Source organism: Pinus tabuliformis, chromosome 3_1 (genome assembly GCF_031772625.1).
Source record: "Pinus tabuliformis cultivar Carrire ecotype Pingquan chromosome 3_1, CPIR1, whole genome shotgun sequence".
NCBI classification, from domain to species: domain Eukaryota; kingdom Viridiplantae; phylum Streptophyta; class Pinopsida; order Pinales; family Pinaceae; genus Pinus; species Pinus tabuliformis.
This window is the reverse complement of record NC_142301.1, coordinates 523,735,638-523,756,830: the sequence shown is the minus strand read 5'-3', so window position 1 is coordinate 523,756,830 and position 21,193 is coordinate 523,735,638. Positions and strand designations below refer to the sequence as shown.

At 37.8% G+C, this 21,193-nt stretch overlaps 1 protein-coding gene across 3 annotated transcripts in view; it reads left to right on the top strand.

Annotated features, from left to right (window-relative positions):
• LOC149188128 (kinesin-like protein KIN-7D, mitochondrial) overlaps positions 1-21,193 on the top strand; it is a 295,893-nt gene that overhangs the window by 273,726 nt on the left and 974 nt on the right. For 2 of the 3 annotated variants that reach the window (XM_089411593.1, XM_089411594.1), the window contains exons 22-25: positions 9,003-9,731; positions 10,137-10,226; positions 10,977-11,127; positions 11,341-11,440. In XM_089411593.1, the coding sequence (XP_089267719.1) occupies positions 9,003-9,731; positions 10,137-10,226; positions 10,977-11,127; positions 11,341-11,426 (1,056 nt within the window). In that variant the 3' untranslated portion in view covers positions 11,427-11,440. The remainder of the gene's footprint in view (positions 1-9,002; positions 9,732-10,136; positions 10,227-10,976; positions 11,128-11,340; positions 11,441-21,193) is intronic. The other variant, XM_089411595.1, reaches the window with a different exon arrangement.

Below are 21,193 nucleotides of genomic sequence, written 5' to 3'. Positions count from 1 at the left end.
TGCATTCTGTAATTGTGATTTATCGCATCGCAACCTTGACTTGCTTGGGGCCGATTTTCTTAAGAGCGACCTCTTCCTTCTACAATCTGCGATATGCAGGGCCAATGGCAGCCTGCCACTTGGCGCTTCCCCATTCGCTGAGAGTTCTGCCACATCATCTTCTCTTGCCACTTGTCCAAGTCAAACATGAACTTTGACTTGCTCTAACTTCTTCATATGAGCTCGGATTCGAGTGTTGTTCGCATCGTTGGAATCAGGATGATGAGCACTTCAATTTGATGCTAAGTTTATCTAGATTCTGCCACTTTGGGTTTTGAGCCTTTTTACCATGCCATTGGTACTTTTTAGATATCCCCCTGGATCATTAATATACATTATCAAGTTATTCTTTGAATATTGAAGCAAATTACTTTCGCAACCTACACTACTTTAATATTTGATTACATGAAACTGAAAATTGAGCAAAGAACAAGATACATAGGAAACAATTATTTTTGGAAAAATAGTCCTCGGAAAAACCCAATGCGAGAAAATCGGTGCAACAACTCTGAGGGTTTTCTATTATTAAGTAGTCATTCTGAATACAAATGTTGGTTGCCCTCCCAACAAACCAGTGATAGAGAAAATACAATGGCGGAAAAAATTGAGTGAGTTTTACCTCACTTCGCCCAGCAGATCCCAGTTGATCTAACAACAAAACTAGCTAACCCCGACTAATTCTGTGTTGTCACTATGTAGGCCCTGCGTTAGCTCTGCGCTGTAACTGCTGCCAACTGCGTCAGCTTTCCCGGCTGTTTTGGCAGTTCCCCGACAGTTCCGACTTTTTGCGTGGAGGGCAGCTTTTGCTTTTGCGCTGGCCCTTTTGGCTGTGTGCCAGGCTTGCGTGGGCCCAACGTCAGTCCTCTTAGTTGCTACGCTTCCTCCAATAGCTTCTCTCTGTCTCTCTATCAGTACTCCCAAAGTATCCCTACCCTTTTGCTGCAGAATGATCACTTAGTTCGAAATCTCAGCTTCCTAGCGCCAGAAATCGAACTCCAGATCAATTCGTTCGCTCTGTGTGTGTTTCTAAATGAACCCCAAGTGCCCTTCTTATACTTTTCTTGTTGAGACTTGAATGGCCGAGATTAAGTGTCTAATCAACGACTAAGATTAAAACATGACTTGATCTGCCTTCTAGATTATTTTCACCCATATTTTGATTAATACCCATTAGTATTTTAATTTTCTCAAGTTTAGACTTAGGAACCCCATTAGAAATATTAACTATTTTAATAAAATACAATCCAGGTGGAATTTCACCAAACGGTTTCTAGGTTCTTTAGAATTCATGTGTCGTAGCCTCCACCAATTTTCATGGCTAGAGCACATCCGATGCTACCAAAACCTAACACTGAGTGCCCTTGTAAATACAATAAAAAAGCAACAGTCTGAAGCTATGGAGTTCAACGTGCACACAATGGGGCTTGTCTATAGCCTTCCATGCTTTTGCAATCCTGCTCAAAATAGAAATTCGTGTTGTATGATAAATTCGAATAAACTACCCAAATATAAATTGAAAGTTACGAAGGCATGGTGCTGGGTAAAAGCAGGGAAAGACATTGACTTTAAACTTTCTATTGGTTCTAATTTCTAAGTTTGTTCCTTTTCAAAACCTCAATTGATTTCCATAGATTTGATGACCCAGTGAATTGTATTGTCTTTAATGGTTGTGTCTTGGAGATCCCACTGATTTGTTGGGGCTTCTATCTGAGTCAAGAATTTATCTCAACAATCAAAACGTACTTAGATACCAGCCTTTCAATAAGAGAATTTTGGATATCCATCCTCAGTACCGAATCATATATTTGGGATATCATTTGTTTGGTTTTGTACAATGGCTTCCAATTGCGAGATGGCGGATTGCAACCCTTCCAGCAAGTGAGCTTGGCTCTGAATAAGCCTATCAAATTCAGCTCTATCACAGGCGTTGTCCCCATTCCAATGCTTCCTACTCTTTGTTGATGTAAAATTCTATAGGCCAACATATGGGCTCACCCAAACCCCGACCTTCCTTCCCGCAAGAAACCTTGGCTAGGTTGCAGTTTAAGAACAAACCATTCCAACTCCATTGTGCCACTACTAAGTTGGTCTTTAGCGCCACCAAGGGAGAGTGAACACACATCTCAGAGTACTCTGAGGCAAATTGAAAAGACAATCAAATCCTTTATCCCTTTGGTTTTTGGTAGGCACCAATTTCCCACCTTTGAAGTTATGATTTTTGATAGCTTGGGAGGTACTCCAAGCCCTAGGGTTTGGGGTTTGCAGGTTGTAGCACCACAAAAGTCATTTGTGGGCTTAGAACCCAAGGTTGGGGTTTTGCACCCATCAATGTTTGGGCCAAAACCATGGAGCATTTTGGACATATGCTGGATGGAGATGATAGAGGGCGTTGAGGAGAATCAATCACAACAAGAATCGTCAAATTCCGAGTGGGCTTTTGGACAATCAAGTCATGTACGCTTGAAGTGAACTTGTCTGAAAAACATGCCTCTTCAAGAAATTTGTTGAGGCCTTCTTTTGTGTATAAATAGAAGGTGATGGAGTTCATTCCAACACATCCAAGAGCAACATTTCATAGAGAATCATCACCTATGGTAGCTGTTGTCCAAGAAGGAGAAGTCTGAGTAGCATAAGGGCAATTTTGAAGTTTATTTTCTGGGTTGGAGAAGGTTGAGGCTCTGTGGTAATAACAAAGGTAATGCAAGGTTGTTTGGGGTCATTGGAGATGGCCGTAAGGCCTTATTCCTACAACAGATCTTTGGTACAAGTAGCGTAGGACAACAACTATACAAGGAAGGGAAGCCGCATTAGGTTTAAGGATTGTTGGAGTGTTTAGAGAGGGTTGTCATGGATTGAAATAATGCCCTAACCAGATTGATAAGCTACAATAGATGCACCAGCTCTCAAGTAAAGATATGTGGATGATTTTGAGTTGAGGTTTGTTGCTAGGAGGATCATATTGCAACATGTTGAAGCCAATTGAAAGAGGGCAAACTAGGTGGTTAGTAGCCCATTCCTAGGATCAGATTTCACAGTGGATATTGGTTGTTGGATTGGGTGCCATTGGACTGGTTGATGGCAGCATGTTGGTAGCCCAAAATAGTCCTTGACAAGCAGTTATAAAGGGAGCTTGACAATTGAAGTTTGGGTGAAGTTGATGGAGCTTATGTGTAGCACTTTGATGGAAAAAAGAAGCTACTATATTGGCAGAGTGGAGCTCAGGTATTGGCTAGCCTAGAAGTCAGATTGATGAGGTTGTGTTCATTGTAGCTGAGGTGACTTGCAACAGTGATAGTGGCAACCCTCCTGGAGTCTCTATGTGTTTCCCTTTGATGGACTAAGGGGCAACAAACGAGCAGATCAGAAGCGAAGGACCGATAGTACGAGTTTCGACATAGAGGTTGTGATTGTGCAATAGAGCAGTAAGATTGTCATTGTTTCTTGTATTCTTGTGCTTGTGGATATTTGAGGGCCATTATCCCTCGTACGAGAGCCTTAGACTCCTGTATTATATGTTAATAATATAACAAAGTTCGGTTACATATATTGTTGTTGTTTTTCTTATTGTGCATGTGATTGGTTTACTTCATTATATTGTTTTGATGTGCTAAGTGGCTTTGTTGAGACTCTTAGTTTGGTAGCGTCAAAGATTTTAAGATTCTCTCCTAGCATAGGGGTCGTGGAAATTCAACATGGTTTTATAGCGTGTTTGAGCTACTTTGGATGTCAGTGAGTCAAAAGAGTGCACAAAGAAGTAGAGCTTAAGAGGGAGTTGGTCACATTGTAGGTGAAGGGCTCACTATAATGTTGAAGTTGCAGGCTGGTCTTTGGTATGAGGACAGGTTGGAGGGGTTGTCCAACTATAGTCCATGGAAGGAAAGGATCAAGTTGGTCTTGTAGGTCAACCGGATCCAGGAGTTCGGCGATAAATCCATCGAAAAGAAAATTGACCCAAAGGAGTTGGAATTGTACAAGGATTTAGATACGAGGGAGAGATTGATCATCCTAGATGTTGTGAAGGATCCACTAATACCTCATTTGTTTGGGAAGAACACTGCACATGAAATGTGAATGACTCTTTAGAATTTGTTCCAGAATAAGAACGAGAACCGGGTATTGATATTGGATGATAAATTGAAGTCCACCAAGATGATACAGGGTGAAGGAATGACTTTGTATTTGACGAGATTGTCTCAGGTTACAGATGAGCTTGCTGTCATCGGTGTGACTATTTCAGATTCTGATATGGTGAGGATTGCTTTGAAAGGGTTCACCAAGGAATGGAACCCTTTCATTAAGGGGATCATTGCCAGAACGAAATAGGATGTGGGACAACTTCATTTAGGAAGAGTTGCAAGACGAGGATCTTCATCGGAATAAGAGGGCATCAGATGATGACGTGGCACTTGCAGCACAAATGAAGAGTAAGCAAAAGAAGCAGTTGAGTAAGGTCATATGGTTCAACTGTGGTGAGATGGGTCATTTTTCTTTGAGATGTCCTATGAAGAAGAAGATGGGAGATGACAAGAAGAAGAAAGGGAAGCAAGTTGCCGGTGTTGCCACTTTTGCTGAGATAGATGCTCTCACCAGGAGGTTGGAGGAGGAGGACTTTGCTATGATCTCTCATTTCTCGCAATATACCATCGATGAGGATGGATGGTACGTGGACAGTGATGCGTCTAAAGATATGACAAAATCACAGGAGGTATTCAAGACTTTAGCTGAGTGGGACGCAAAGTTGCACATGGTGTTTGGGCGATATAGTGTGATATCTATTACAATGATTGAGAAGAAGGGGTTTGAGGTCTTTTTCTAGGATGGGAAGGCAAGACTCAGGCCCAAAGTCTCTAGCTCTGCAAATATTGTGCTTGGAGTTAGAAAGCATGGTCTATACAGGCTGACAGGCAAGCCTATGGATCATGGGAAGAAGAAGTAGGTGGACCAATTGCAAGTTCCAAAGAGGTAGGTGCATGCTTCAGAGGGGCAGGCACAGGTTCTGGAAAAGAAGGTCCAGGTTCCAGAAAAGAACGTCCAAGTTGCAGAGACTCAGGGAGAGTTGAATTTTAGAGGGAGCTTGTAGATTGAGAGGGAGACTTTGCAGCCCAAGAAGAGCGCGTGGTCAGCAAGGAGCAAGGGTGCTCCTATAGCTCAAGAAGGAATAATGGAGGTATTGGAAAATGATTTAGGAGAAGAAGAAGCAGCAGGAAGCTTCCAGTGACAGTGACACTTCCGAGAGAGGCATAGTTCACGCTACAAGGATTGTTGCAGTTGTGAGCGCTAGGTGTTAGGCGAGTGTTGCGAGTAGTGATTATGATGATGAGTTACTTCCTAGTCTTGGAAGTACCTCCCTCGCTAAGAGGGAGTGTTGATTTTTGATAGCTTGGGAGGTACTCCGAGCCCTAGGGTTTGGGGTTTGGAGGTTGAAGTACCACAAAAGTCATTTGTGGGCTTGGAACCCAAGGTTGGGAATTTGCACCCATCGATGTTTGGGCCAAAACTATGGAGCATTTTGGACATATGATGGACCAAGATGATAGAGGGTGTTGAGGAGAATCCAACGCAACAAGAATCGTCAAATAATGAGATATGAATTTTTGAAGATAATGGTGGGCTTTTGGACAGTCAAGTCATGTAGGCTTGAGGTGAATTTGTCCAAAAGACATGTCTCTTCAAAATATTCCTTGAGCCCTTCTTTTAAGTATAAATAGAAGGTGATGGAGTTCATTCTAACACATCTAAGAGCAACATTTCATAGAGAATCATCACTTGTGGTAGCTGTTCTCTGAGAAGAAGAAGGCCGAGTAGCATAAGGGAAATTTTGAAGTTTGTTTTGTGGGTTGGAGAAGGCCGAGGTACAACAGAGGCTAAACCGAATTGTTTTGGGTTGTTTCGTGCAGATTTAAGGGTGGATCTCACTTGATTTTGTAAGCCATAGGCTTTGTGGTAATAATAGAGGTAACACAAGGTTGTTTGGGGTCATTGGAGAGGGCCATAAGGCCTTATTCCTACAACAGACCCTTGCTACAGGCAGCATAGGACAACAACTATACAAGGAAGGGAAGCCACATTAGATTTAAGGACTGTTGCAGTGGTTAGAGAGGGTTGTCATGGACTGGAATGATGCCCTAACCAGATTGATAAGCTACAAAAGATGCACCATTTCTCAAGTATAGGTATGTGGATGATTTTGTGTTGAGTTTGTTGCTAGGAGGATCATATTGCAGCTTGTGGAAGCCAATTGGAAGAGCACAGACTTGGTGGTTAGTAGCCCTTTCCTAGGAGAAAATTTCATAGTGGATATTGGTTGTTGGATTGGGTGCCATTGGACTGGTGGAGGGAAACGTGTTGGTAGCCCAAAGTAGCCCTTGACATGATTTGATAAAGGGAGCTTGATAGCTGAAGTTTGCAGGAAATTGTTGGAGCCTATGTGTAGCTCTTTGATGGACAAAATACGCTGCTAGATTGGTAGATTGGAGCTCAGGTATTGGCTAGCCTAGAAGAGCAGATTGATGAGCCTGTGTTCATTGTAGCTGAAGTGACTTGCAACAATGATAGGTGGCAACCCTCCTAGAGTCTCTATGCATTTTCCTTTGATGGACTAAGGGGTAGCTAGAGAGCAGATCGGAAGCGAAGGACAGATAGGATGAGATACGACATAGAGGCTGTGCTGTGCACGAGAGCGACGAGATTGTCATTGTATCTTGCATTCATATACTTGTGGATATTTGAGGGCCATTATCCCTTGTACGGGAGCTGGAGACTATTGTATTATATGTTAATAATATAACGAAGTTGGGTTACATATATTGTTGTTGTTGTTCTTATTGTGCATGTGATTGGTTTACTACATTATATTGTTCCACTGTGCTAAGTAGCTTTGTTGAGATTCTTGGTTTGGTAGCGTCAGAGATTTTAAGATTCTATCCTTGCACGAGGGTCATGGAAATTCAACATAAAGTCTTGAGCATGTCAAGAGATGACATGGGTATGGGGTGGATGGAATTAGTTAAATGCCTTTCATGGTGTTGTGTTTCAAATGCCGCTTGTCCATTGATTTCATGCGGGAATTCAAACTATAGTTGATAAGGGCAATTGGCATGAAAGATGATGCTAAAATCTACACCCCCTAGCCCCAATCTTGGGTCATTTTACCTTGATTGAAAAGAACAAATCTATTTATAGTATTTACTATGTAGTTTGGTTCAAAGCTAAGTTGCACGAAACGGGGAAACGGGGAAGCGAAACGAAACGCGGAAGCGAAACGAAACGCGACCTTCCCAAATTTTGGAAACTATATAATAATATATATATATATATTAAAAACATTTAAAAATATTAATATACATATGTGCAATCATAAAGCATTAATGATACATTTACTTAAACAACTTAGAAACTTTAGAAATGGTTTCTAGAACAGCTTAGAAACCCTAAAAAATTTACAAACTAATTAGAAAAAAAAAAAAAAAAAAAAAAAAAACAAGTGATTTTTTGGAGGAAACGGGGAAACGCCCATGGAAACGCGTTTCCATTTCGGGAAACGTGACCGTACGGCCGGAAACGCGTTTCCAGGCCGTACGGTACGCGGAAACGCGTTTCCGTTTCGTTTCCGTACGGAAACGGACCCTCCCCCTGCGTTTCCTGCAACTTAGGTTCAAAGCCTTGGTGATGAAGAACATGGTAAAAATATATTTGATTGAAATGTTTCCATTATGCTAGGAATATGGTGTAGCGACCTGGACAAGTGGAAGATCTTATTATTGAGGCTTTCTAATTTTGCAAATTATTGCCATGTGATCTCAAACTACCTCATGTCTTTTGGCCTTTCTTGTACACAACAATTTAAAACATTGAAACAGGGCTAGGGCTTCAGCCTGATTGTTGGATGCCTCTTCCAATCCATAGTTATAAGTTAATTCTTGTTGTCCTTTAGGGTTGTAAACAACCCCTCCAACATTTGCCAGCCCTCCTATTATTATGCTGACGTTAATGTTATATTTATGATGCTTTAGTGTTATAACATAGTTGCATCAGAATTTAAACAATAGATGGTGTAAGAATTGTGATGGATGAGATATTTTGATCATCAATTAGATTTATATTTTTGGTCAAATATTCATTTCATCGTAATCAGTAGTTTTATATTGTTATGGGTTGCATTGGCTGAGAATTAGAAGTAGGTGTTGGGCATTGGATAGTCCAGCGCTTCCTGTGTGTTTCGCGACATGGCTTAACCACTTCTCGTGAATCTGTTAACTCTGGTGATGCGTCCGTTAACTAACCTGCAGGTTTTGGAGTAACGGCAATTGTGATTCCAACAGTGGGTTACCTCTATGCTCACCTCTTGAGAAATAATATTACATTACCACTGAGAATTAAGAGAGTGCTCAATAATATGATAGTCTTTTTGAGATAATATCCTTTGACAAGTCTTTTGACAAGTACTATATCACTGCATTGCCATATAATGTTATTTGTTTTACTCAATTTTGCGAACATCGGCATTGGGACAAAATCGGCAAGGGTTCGAAAAAACCAAAAAATCGAAAAAATCAGGAAAATATTGGTAAAAAATCGGCAAACATCGGCTAGGCCAAAAAATCGTGATTTTATGATAAAATCGGGATGTTATTGAGATGTTCGCAACACTGGTTTTACTTCATTGTTTCATCTTGGAGAGTCCTTGTGAGGTCTGTTGATGATTGTGCCTCATGCAGATTTTTATTAGTGTTCTCTACTTTTGTCATCTATGCATATTACTATAATTGAATAATTCTTTTCTTTGTGCCTTCTCAAATTTTTTGTTCAAGCATTTTGTTGTTAATTGTTGTTGGTTGCTATAAGTAAGCTGCCTATGTTACACATAAACAAGCTGATGATGTTCCAGATATTATTATTCTAGAATCTCCCTTTATATGTTATGGCCCATGTGCTTTTGTTTTTGATATTTGTGCATGATACAGGCAGTCGAAATTGAAAAACTAAAACAAGAGAATGTTCGAGTAAATGACAAAAATGGCGGCCTGCAAATTCAAAGTCAGAAACTTGCAGAAGAAGCGTCATATGCAAAGGAGTTGGCTTCTGCTGCAGCAGTTGAGCTTAAGAATTTGGCAGAAGAAGTTACTAAGCTTTCTTTCCAAAATGCAAAACTGGCAAAAGAGCTAGCAGCAGCCCAAGAAGCAGCTTTTGCTAGAGGCTCAGGGAAACCAACCAGAAGCTCTGGTCAGCGTAAGAGCTCTGAGACAAAGATAAGAAAACCACAATCTGGGAATAGAATGTCTGTTGTTGGTCATGATGATGTAGATTCATGGGATCTTGATCATGAAGATATGAAGAGAGAGTTACATGCAAGGAAAGATAGGGAAGCTGCTTTAGAGGCTGCTTTAGCAGAGAAAGAACAAATGGAAGCTGAATTTCAGAAAAAGATCAATGAGGCAAAGAAAAGAGAGGTAGATTTGGAGAATGATTTAGCAGGAATGTGGGTTCTTGTTGCAAAATTAAAGAAGGAGAGAGTAGATTCAGAACCTCGAATTGGTGAGGAAAATGGAACACAAAATATTGGTAAGGTCCTTGATGATGATATTAAGGTAGAAGAATGTGAAGGTGGAGAAACACCGGAGCAGCTGAGGACTTGTCTTGAAGATGAAAGGAAGCGTGGTGCAGAGATGGCAGCTCTTATTGATCAGTTGAAGGTAATCATGCTAGAAGTACAATTCTGGGTTTTGTACATATTGTTGGAGGTAGTGAAAAATGTGTAGGGTTTTTATCTCATAATGTTTCATCACATAGAAAAAATACTAGATGAAGGTATCTTCTTCCTTTGAATGTCGTCTGCAATTTCATAGCTAAGTAAGGAACTGCACAGATTAGAAATGCAATGCCTTAGCAGTGAGTTGATTTCTATTACAGTCGTCATGATAAGTGATTTTTTCTGATTATCGGGTACACAATATTTTTTTCTCTAGTTGTTACCTCGTACTGTTTCCAGATTCAAGCCTGTCATTCGAGTGCATTATTGCAATGCTTCTTTTGTATGACCAAATACCATATTTCTTTCTTCTAGCTAACTATAGACATGCATTTTATCTTTACTGCAGAGTGAGAATCTTGATGGGCTTGAGCTTTCTAGTTTGGAAGATCTTCAAAGCCTTCATGTCGAGGCATTGACCAAGCTCTGCCAAGCTAAGGTATTTATTCCTTAACTTTTCTTGCTAATAGATTATATTGGAGTGTTAATTCACCTAACTTGCGATGAAGCCATGGCATTAGTTTCTATATCTGCACTGATATGCACTCAGTGTGTTTACCAGCATACTTATAAATGATTATGTGCTTAAATTTAAAGAATAGCGTGTCATTGTTTCCTGAAGATAGTGTTTCAGACATATGTTGCAAGCAATACAATTCCTCCCACGGTTGTAAGACTGAGGCAGCCTAGATGTTTTTTAAAGTATCCAATCAACTATTTCTTTGAATATTTTATAGAGATGATGTAGTTTTCAGCAATTACTAATTCTTCTAAGCCTGCAACTCTATCCAGCTTAAAATATCTGTGCTGTTTCTTTGGATTTAGCATGTGAAAGCAAGTTTTTCATCAAATGTCACCTTCAAAATTTTCGTCTTTGGATCATGCTCTCAATGTAAACAAATGATTACATTATACTTGTTTCTTATTTCTTCATTTCTTTATGGTTGTGTTATATGTAATTACTAAAATCTAGGGATGCTGTTTTCCTAAGGTTACTTTAGGAATAGACCATTTCATACTTGTCAACTCTACGGTCTCCCAATGAATGGTCTCTATTTTGCCATCAAGGGCTTGCCTTTTTTGGCAAAGCAATTATAGGTTTAGAGTCATCTATCCATTTAACAAACAAATAATGGCTCATGTTTTATTAAGTGTGATTTGGATCTGTGCAAATTTCCAATTATGGCAGGCTCGGATGCAGGAAAAACTAGAGAAGGTAAAAGAACGTGATTCATTTGTTTCGAATGAGAGCAAGGATGAGGAAAATAGTGCACATGTTTGTAAAGTTTGTTTTGAAGCATCAACAGCAGCTGTTCTCCTTCCTTGTCGTCATTTCTGCTGTGAGTGATGCAATATTTCCTACTTTCTAGAAGCAATATTGCATTTGGCATGACCATTTACTGTCTGGGTTGATTATCATTATCCTTCATAGCGGCCTGTTACTTAAATTTGACGCATCTTTTTGATCACATATGTGATTCAATATGATTTTGATTATAATTGTTGTTTACTGTGGTTTCCCCCTAATGTCATTTTGTTGTTTTTTAATGCAGTGTGTAAGACTTGTGCAGTAGCATGTACAGAATGCCCCCTTTGTAGAACCAAGATTGAGAATAGGATCATCGCCTTCACGTCTTAATTTTTTTTCATAAGGTGAGAGTTGCAATAAATTCTAACAAAATTACATGATCGTTTTTCCATTTATATTGCTAATATTCTATATCAATTTGGTCCCTGTAACAATTTTTTGTGGCATGTTGTTGGCAAAATCCATTCATTGAACTTATATATCCCGATAGGTGGCCTTGGCTATGAGTCCTTTTGCATCTATCATTACAAAAATTTTAGTGTTGACAATAAAGATGGCAAATAGCAAGGATTGGATGGCGAAATATTTGTATAACAAATAGTAAAGGTTATAATTGAAAGATGCATGAGGATTGTAAAGAGTGAATGACTGCAAATATTTGAGTCTGTTTATATAAGGTTTGATTGGATGATTAAGGATTTCACTATTCTGACTCAGTTTCTAATATAGTAAATAAAATTTGAAAGGTGCGACTGCAGCAATAAGAAGTCAATCCTGAAAAATGATTTTTTTCTTACCAAATCTCTTTATTTGCAAATACAACATCTCTACTTCAGATTGTTAAAAGTAAATTACATAAATTTCCCTCTAAAACGAATTTTGTGGAACAATAATGATTTCTCTTTTTGCATTGGGGTGATAAGGAATTATGTGTTAATTTCCCGGATATCACATCTGATCTATATCGCAAGTAATTTTTATACCCAGAAAAAATTATTTAACCCAGTAAATTTTATTATGAAATTGCTGAATAAACTACACTGGTATTTAACAATAAAATTTTCAAAAAATAAATCACACAACAGGAAAAAGGACTAAACCCTCCAATTTATCCTTTACTTTTATTTCTCAATTCGTTTCGATGTGGGTCTATTCCGAAGTATTCATAGTGGGTACTCCTTGGAAGTGGAATTTAATTCCACACCAACTGGTGTCTACACTTGACATTTGAGTAAACCTACAAGGAGATAAGCCAAAAATGCAACTAAAATAAGTAGTTTTCTTCGTTTCCCTCCAAAATATTTACGCCTTGGGATGACATCTTCATCTTGAATCCTATTGGTTCTTACAAAGTTAATTTTGTTAGTAAATTTTTTTATTTTGAGGCCCATTTTTTACTTCAAAATTCCCGTAATGATTAGAAATTAGAATTTTCTTGAAACCCTTACAACTTCCTTCTTTTTATAAGAAAGCACTTTGTTCACTCATTTGTCACACATTCTACAGCAAGAGGAGCTTCCTACAATAATAACAAGCATTTTACTTATGTTTTGGAGCATTGGGAGCAAGCTTTGGTTCATTTCTAACAAGAGGATTGTTGTGGGTAGCATATTTTTTTGGCGAGCATAGTTATTTCCTATTTTTGCAGCATTCATGTCTTCTCAAAATGGTATTTCTAGTGCTCATAGAACTTCTCAAGCAACCATGTAGTGAAAATATTATCCTCCTTGGAAATATGTTACCAAATTCAAGCAAATGTGTGTTGGGGTTTAAGGGAATGGAGGTGCAATTTATGTCAAATTGACATGACCTTCAAGAGCTCTTATGCAAGAGTCAAGGCTCACAATTTGCATGAAGAGGTAAAGGGTATTGAAGATGTAAAGTATAAAGAAGCATAATCGGTATGGGTGGCACTAGTAATCCTTTGCTTAGGTGCTAGCAGTGAGCCAAGGGCTGTTCAAGAAACAAAAAATTGAGGGCAATAGTAATAGAAGTGATATCTAAGCCATCAATTCCAACTAAAGATTGTAGATTGTTGAAAAAACTCAACAATCAAGGGAGAGAATAAACTGATCAAGAGTGGCAAGGGTCATCTTTGCTTGTGGTATTACTTTTAATGTGGTTCAGTCCCCATATTGCTAGAATTTGGTGAGAGCAATTAACAAAGCCCCTTAAGTTTTCGAGGGGTCGAACTATGAAAAGCTAACAACACATTTGCTCAAGAAAGAGAGGCAAATTCTTGAATATGTTTTAAGGTCAATCCTTATCTCATGGGGTAGCACGTGGGGGGGTCACATTTCTAACTGGACTCATTTCATAAACTTCCATATGTTTCCACATTTTGTGGATCTTAGATTTTATCATTGTTGGGTTGTTTTCACATACATATTTTATTGCCTTAGTTTAGGCATTCAAGATCCAACATTAAAAGTGCTCTTAGACACACTTGAGTGACTTTTCCATCATTCAAATTTTGCATTTTCTGCATTTTTGGTCATAAATAAGATTCTAGTAAGTTTGGATAGTAGCAAGCTTTTCCAATTTACAACACATAATAAAGAGGTTTGTTAAGCCCTATATAAGTGCCATGTCAATCCCAAAACTCCTTATTAAGCTTTAGATATTGAGTGATTACATTTCTATTGTTATATTGTTATCTGGGCTAGAATCTTTTGTGGTCCCATTTTATTATAATTGTAACCTTTGTCTCTCTTGTACATTGTATTCATTGTAAACAGAGGCCTCCTCCTTGAAGAGGGCTGTAATTATTGGTTTCTTATCATTTTTAAGGCATAAGGATCATACCATTTGGTATTAGAGCAAAACCTGGCGTTTTGCTTCTTTAAACAAGCCATCTTGGAATTTTCGCTTTATATATATATTTTTTGTGAGCTTAAGGTAGTGAAACTTCGAGAATATTGAGGAGAAATCTCAAGGAAAATTTGGATCAAATTTTAGATCTTGGTTCACTATATTTTCAGAGATATGCTCTTGCCCTTGAAATTAGTTTCAAACAGACCAGTCTATCTTTTTTGTTATAACTTTTTTTTTTGTGATGTTCCAAACGGTGAAAGATGGACCATATTGAGGTGAGATATTGGGGAACATCTGGTTCATATTTCAAAGTTGTGTTCGTTATACTTTCAAATATATACTTTGTGTAAGTCAAGGTTTTTGAAGGATCTTGAAATCAATTTAGAATAGGTCAATTTGGTATTTTTGTTGTAGCTTCTTTTTTGGGGCTTTTTAGACTGTGCAATCTTTGCGGTTCTTAGGAGACATATAGAAGTAACTAAGGTAAGAATTTGAAAACCATATTTGAAGAATTTGACACATGGCACACTATACAATCTTGATCGTAGGAAGAGACCAAAAAGAAACAAGTTTTGAGAAATTTACCTTAACTTATTGCATGGTAGATCAAATTTTGGTCAAATATATGGAATTGAAGAGAAGGCATATCAGAGTATTATAGATCAAAGTTTTAGATTTAGAAGGGTTGAAATCTCAAAGATATATCAATCCATACAGATATCCTCCAAATTAAGGTTTTAAAAGTACATAACTTACAAGTAATATAGCTTTTGTGTAGAAGATCCATTTATTTTTTAGGTGACTGGAAATCATGATAAAGAGAAGTATGGCTATTATTTTCTCACGTGGGTCCAAATAATGATTGACAAACTACTACACCAATTAAATCTCCTGAAGTCTCATCCAAGGCTTTTGAAGAAAGCGAAGACCTATAATTTAACTTCTCCCAATTAGAGTGAAATTAATGAAATGGATGGTTGTATGTTGAAGGTGGATTTGTTTTATTTTCAAGAAAAATTGAAAAGAGAAATAATGGATGGAATGGAAAAGAATAACAAAATAATGGAAAAGAAGATAAATGAAAATAAGAAATAAATGATGGATGACATGGAAAAGAAGATGAAGGAGAATAAGAAAGAGATACAAAATTCCATAAAATAATTGCAAATCCTTCTATTAAAGGATGTTCCAAAAAAGGATATGGTGTTGAGACTCCATAACATATGGGGAGTATTCTATCACAATTGGAGAGCACAAATATTGAGTCACAAAACGATAATCATGAATTTTCAATCCAAGATTCACATGATCAAGGTTTCAAGTTAGCACGAAGAAACTACTACATTTCGAAGATCGATACGAGGAAGTTTGATGGTAACAATCCTATTAGTGGATATTCTAGATGGAGCAATACTTGATCTACACCAAGATGCAACCTTACAAAAGGTAAATATTGCATCCATTTTTTTAGAATGGAACCAACATGTATGATATCAATGGCTTTGTGAAAGGAAAGACATATTTTGTTATATCTTGGTCAATTTTTATAGAGCAATTGATAACACATTATCGAGATAGTAAGAAGTTAGAATAGTACATTGTTTAGTTAATTGGTGAATCTTTGACAAAAATGTCCATTTTAGAGCACATTCAACAATTCCAAAAGTTGAGTCTCAATGTAAAGAACATTTTGGAGGATAATTTGTTAGAATTATTTATGGAAACTTTAAAGAAAATTATCCAAGATGAGGTGCATCTTTTTGAACCTAAACCTATAGAGCATGCTGTCAGTCTAGCAAAGAAAGTTGAATGTAAAAATATGGCCACTAGAAAAATGGTCACTAATAAATATAGAGAAAATCACACTCCCTCTCCTAAATTGACAAGGTTAACTCAACAAATGGATGAAAGAAGAGCAAATGGACCATGTTTCAAGTGTAATAGCAAGTACAATATGGGGAATAACTGGAGTGAGAAGAAATTATTCTACATAGATTGTGAAGATGAAGTAGATCAAGAAGTGGAACCGTCACACAATTCAAAGATAGAAGAGACCACCTCAATAATATTTTTTTTATATATTGGCAAGCATAAATACTCCACAAACCCTCAAGATAGAAGGATATATAAAAAATTAAATGGTAACATTATTTATTGATTTATGTAGTACCCTACTACCCATAACTTCATCAATTACAAATTGGAAAAACTTCTTAATTTGTTGGTATATCCAATGCCAGAATTTCAAGTAATTATTGTAGATGCAGGTACCATAAATTGCTCAGGGAAGTTACATAGTATTAAGTTGAATATCGGGAGGTATTCTTTGGATAGTCCCTTGATTGCAATCCAAATGGTTGGTGTTGAACTTGTATTGGGGGTTCAATGGTTATAAACATCAGGAACAATGGTCCTTAATTTTCAAGATCTCTTCAGAAGGAAAGGAAATTGAGCTTAGAGGTATCCAAGGGAAATCCAGGAAAATGATAAACTCTAATAGTGTGACAAAGTTGATAAAAAAGGGATACTAAGGTGTAATTGTGCAATTGTGCAATTGTGTGCATTAGACTTTCAAACATATACATCCTCTACTTCAATGGCTATTCAAAAAGTTATAAACAATCATCCTTAAGGTATTTGGAGAGATGCCCAAGTGTCTTCCTCTTGCTTGAGATCATGACCATTTGTAATAAGGGATTTTACCACCTAATATTAGGACTTATAGGTATCCGTATGCACTAAAGAGTGAGATTGAATGTATGGTTCAGGAAATGTTAGAGTCTGGAATCATCCAACCTAACTAGAGTGCTTGCTCTCAGTGTTGTGAAAAGCGCGATCGGGATTAAATCCACGCGGGGAACGAATTGGAAAAAATTCGGAAAAATTGGGAGAAAATCAGAGGGGAACGAATCGGAAAAAAATCGGAAAAATTGGGAGAAAATCAGAAAAAAATCGGGAAAAAATCGTTTGGTACAAAATATCCATTTTTTTCATTTTTTTTTAATATCTAAACCATCTACAACATAAAATAAATACATTGACACATAAATATGATAAAAAAACTAATATATAAGATGTTTAATATCATTTCTAGCGCTAAAATCACACATAACATTGAATCATGTCCTGAATAGTAAGTCATGACTCCTGAGTCCCAGTCCCAACTCAGCCTCAAAATATCAACAAAAAATATGATAATGTATCTCATCATGTCATAATGTCATATACAATAAAATGAAAGTCTAATCCTATTGATTTCCTTTGCCCCTCTTGCGAGAAAATGCCACAGCTTTCCCTTTCCCTCTAGATGTAGACGCTGGTGCCTGTGCTGGTGGAGATGGCAGTGGAGTCTGATGTGCTCTAGAAGCTGAAGAACTAGAAGTAGGAGCTATAGGAGGTAGACCACGTCCTCTACTGGTGGCAGGGGTAGCCCGGGCAGGTGGTGTCACCTGGAAACATTACAATCTCCCAATCCTGAAATCCTGAAAAACTGATAAGTCTGCTGGATTTTAAATGAAATCTAAAATTCTACTTTCTCCATATGAAATCCAATGAGGCTGGAACTACTCTCAAACATCCTGAGTCATTTCATGGTAATGTTAAAAATTTAAGTAAAAGGAAGGATGAAAATGAATATTAAGGAGAATGTCACTTTTACTTTAAGAATTTAACATTACCATGAATAGCATATCTATACTAGGGCCCAGACTTGATCCCTCCCTGCGCGCCACTGTCCAAATGAGCAATTGAAAAACCAAAAAAAAGTTTATAAAATCGTGCTACCCCGACCCCACACGATTTTTTCAGTAAAATCGGCAAAAAAAAGTAGGCGATTTCTTCGTATAAAAATCGCGATTTGATCGGCAAGCTGAAAAAATTGCAATTTAATTGCGATTTTCACAACACTAGTTGCTCTTTACCAGTGATGATGGTTATAAAAAAAGGATGGTTCGTGGCATGTGTCCAGATTAAAGACAACTAAAAAATTCACAAGTTTCCTATTTCCGTCTTTGATGTTTCACTAGATGAATTGCATAGAGCAATTTGTTTACTAATTTGAATCTTTGTTCAGGATACCATCGAGTCAGAATGAGGCAAGAAGACATTCCAATAACATCTTTAGAACACATGAAGGTCATTGCGAGCCTTTAATTGTGCCATTTGGACTTACAAATGCACCTTCCACATTTTAAAACTTGGTGAATTCTATTTTCAAACACTTCAAAATTTTTTGTTGGTCTTTTCTCGAGGACATACTAATATACAAGAAATGTCGGGAAGGTCATGTACAACATGTTGTCAGGGTCTTAACACTATTGGTAAGGAAACAACTAGATGAAAAGTCTTCCACGTCTTGCTTTTGTGTTCTAGAAGTCTAATATTTGGGTCATAGTGTATCCCTTGAGGTTGTCAAAGTGGATCCTAACAAAATCAAGGCTATGAGGAATTGACCAATCCCTAATACAGTAAATAAAATAAGACGACCCTTAGGATTGACAAGGTATTACCACAAGTTTGTCAAGAATTATGGTGAAACCGTAGCACCTCTAACAAAATTATTGAAGAAGGAAGCATTTTCTTGCACTAAAGAAACAACCAAAGCTTTGGAAAAACTTAAAGATGCTATGTGTACAACTCTCGTTTTGGGAACACCCAACTTCACAAAATTCTTCATTGTGGAGTGTTATGCCTTACACCATATCTATCATTGGTGCAGTTTTGATGCAATAAGGAAGGCCCATTGCCTTTGAATGTAGTGAACATAAAGGAACAACTTACTTAGACACATCTGTGAAAAAGGAATGTTAGCCATATTACATTCAATTAAGAAATGATACGAAGACACTTCAAAGGAAAAATAGATCATGATAGTTTGTAGTACTTCTTGGAACAAAGACAATCTTTAAAAGAGCAACAAAAATGGGTTACAAAGATGTTAGTTTATGACTCTGAAATTATCTACAAAAAGGGAAAACAAAATGTTGTGGCAGATCCACTCTCAAGGAAAGAAGAAGACACAAAGGATTTACTATGTGTTGAAGAATCTAGGGCATCTATGTATGGTGAGATTCTTCTGACGATGATAACTATTTGTGAGGTACTTTTTATCTTTTCTTATTAGCACAATCTTCTCTTATTATTACTAGAGTGTGTTTTCTTACTTCATCAAACAGTTACCAAAACAAATGATGTTGGCTCTCAGCTAGGGCAAAACCTCTCTCTCTTAGAGAGGAAAACCCTTCTGCAAATTTCTCTTATTGAAGCTTCAATTGACAAATGCCAAACCTTAGAACCTTGACCAATGAATCCTCCAAGCACAAGACACAGTCTCTCTTTTGTAACTTCCTTTTGTCTTGCCTTCTTCTTCACTGCACCTTGATCTCTTCCTTCACACTTCTTTCGGCAACTGATAGCACTTCGCTCTTCTTCCGACAACTGCAGAAACCCTAGGTCTCCTTAGAGACCCCTTCTTAGATGTCTTCCGTTCCTTCTCTACCTCGCTTGGCAATTTTATTCTCCTTGATACTTGGGCTAGAGAATGACGTTCTTCTTGAGGTATATTCCTGAGTTAGAGGATGATCCTCTAACCCTATTGCAGATCTAATTTTTCCTCGCATGTGTGGTTGATTATGGCGCAAGTTTGTCAAATGATCTCACGATTGGATTAGTAATGACATGGAATCGCCCCCACATGTGACCTAAGTAAGTTTCAGCCAACCAAATGCTACTGCTAGTTGTGGGTGATGTTACATGCCACTTAAAGGGTTCAACCCATATTAAAACCTCAATGTTCGCCATTGTTTGACCCACATGACTTGGACAGCGTTCCCCTTAGATGACTCATTGTTCCACTTAAGACAGGCTTGACCAACTTTTTGCTCCACATGTGGCCTAGGTAAGTTTCAGCCAACCAAATGCTACGGCTAGTTGTGGGTGATGTTACAGGCCACTTAAAGGGTTCAACCCATATTAAAACCTCAATGTTTGCCATTGTTTGACCCACATGACTTGGACAACGTTCCCCTTAGATGACTCATTGTTCCACTTAAGATTGGTTTGACCAACTTTTGGTTCCACATGTGGCAGCTTTCTAATTTTACTTCCACCCTTTAACTTGAGAAGGCTTGAATTAGCTTGTACTCATGCTCATGCCTTCTTTAGGGATGAATCTCACCTTTACAAATGCCTCTTAATTGTCATGTTAAGCCGATGTCGAATCTTGGTCCTAGGAGTCTTGTGCATAGGGATACATGCAATGCCCCATTAATCGAGGAATGGTTTGAGTTGTGAGACTGCCATGTAGAAAAAATAACCTATACTATACCATGGCTAAAGAGATGCATATAAACTCTATAACACATGACAATGTGGAAACGACATAGATGTGCTCAAGGAATGGGTTGGATTGGCCCTATAGAGTGCAATCACCCCTACAAAACCAATGGCTCCCCTAAACTATGTGTCCAAGTTGGTCCATCATAAGGCCTCCAGTCCTATCTAGGATAAAAGGACTAAGTGTGGGGACTAATGGGACCAGGCATGGACGACCATAATAGGCCTAGGGTACCATAATACATAGTCATCACGTAGCCTACAGGGCTTTGGGTCTTGGATCTGATTGGACATACAGTGATGTTGCCATGAGAAGTAATAGGGCACCTCCCAAGAGGTAACATGCAGTATATATCATGATGATGTTTACTGTGAGGTCTATTGGATAGATGAAGGGAATTAGAATAAATATCATTCAAAATATCATTTCTATATCCAAATTAATTATGAGTTTTGATGCTAGGAGGCCTTGAAAATTAACCGAGTTATGAAAGGAAATTTTGTAGGCTGGTCTATAATCCCAAAGTTATTGATGTTCTAAAAAGCTGACTTGACCTGTAAATTAAAAATCGGTTCAACAAGAAAATTTCTGCCAGAATGGTTCACAGCAGAGCGAAGAAATGAGGTTAACGAGTACTGAGATGAAGTCAACAACGTTGAGTGTGGGAAAGCACAAAGGAAGTTGATTGGAAAATTGCACAAACAGAACAAAGAGGACAGCATATGATGGAACAGATTATTAGGGATGATGAAAGTCATAACATGCATAAAGGAATGAAGACAGCTAATCAACCAACTAGCCATGGGACTAATTCCAGTGGTCATGGCATCCTTTTTTATTCCATGTTTATCTCTTCATTATGTTTTCTCAACTTCAAACCTCCATTCATGAAAGGATATATCCTGCATTTATCATTTTATTATCTATTTGAAGTATCTTAAATATGGTG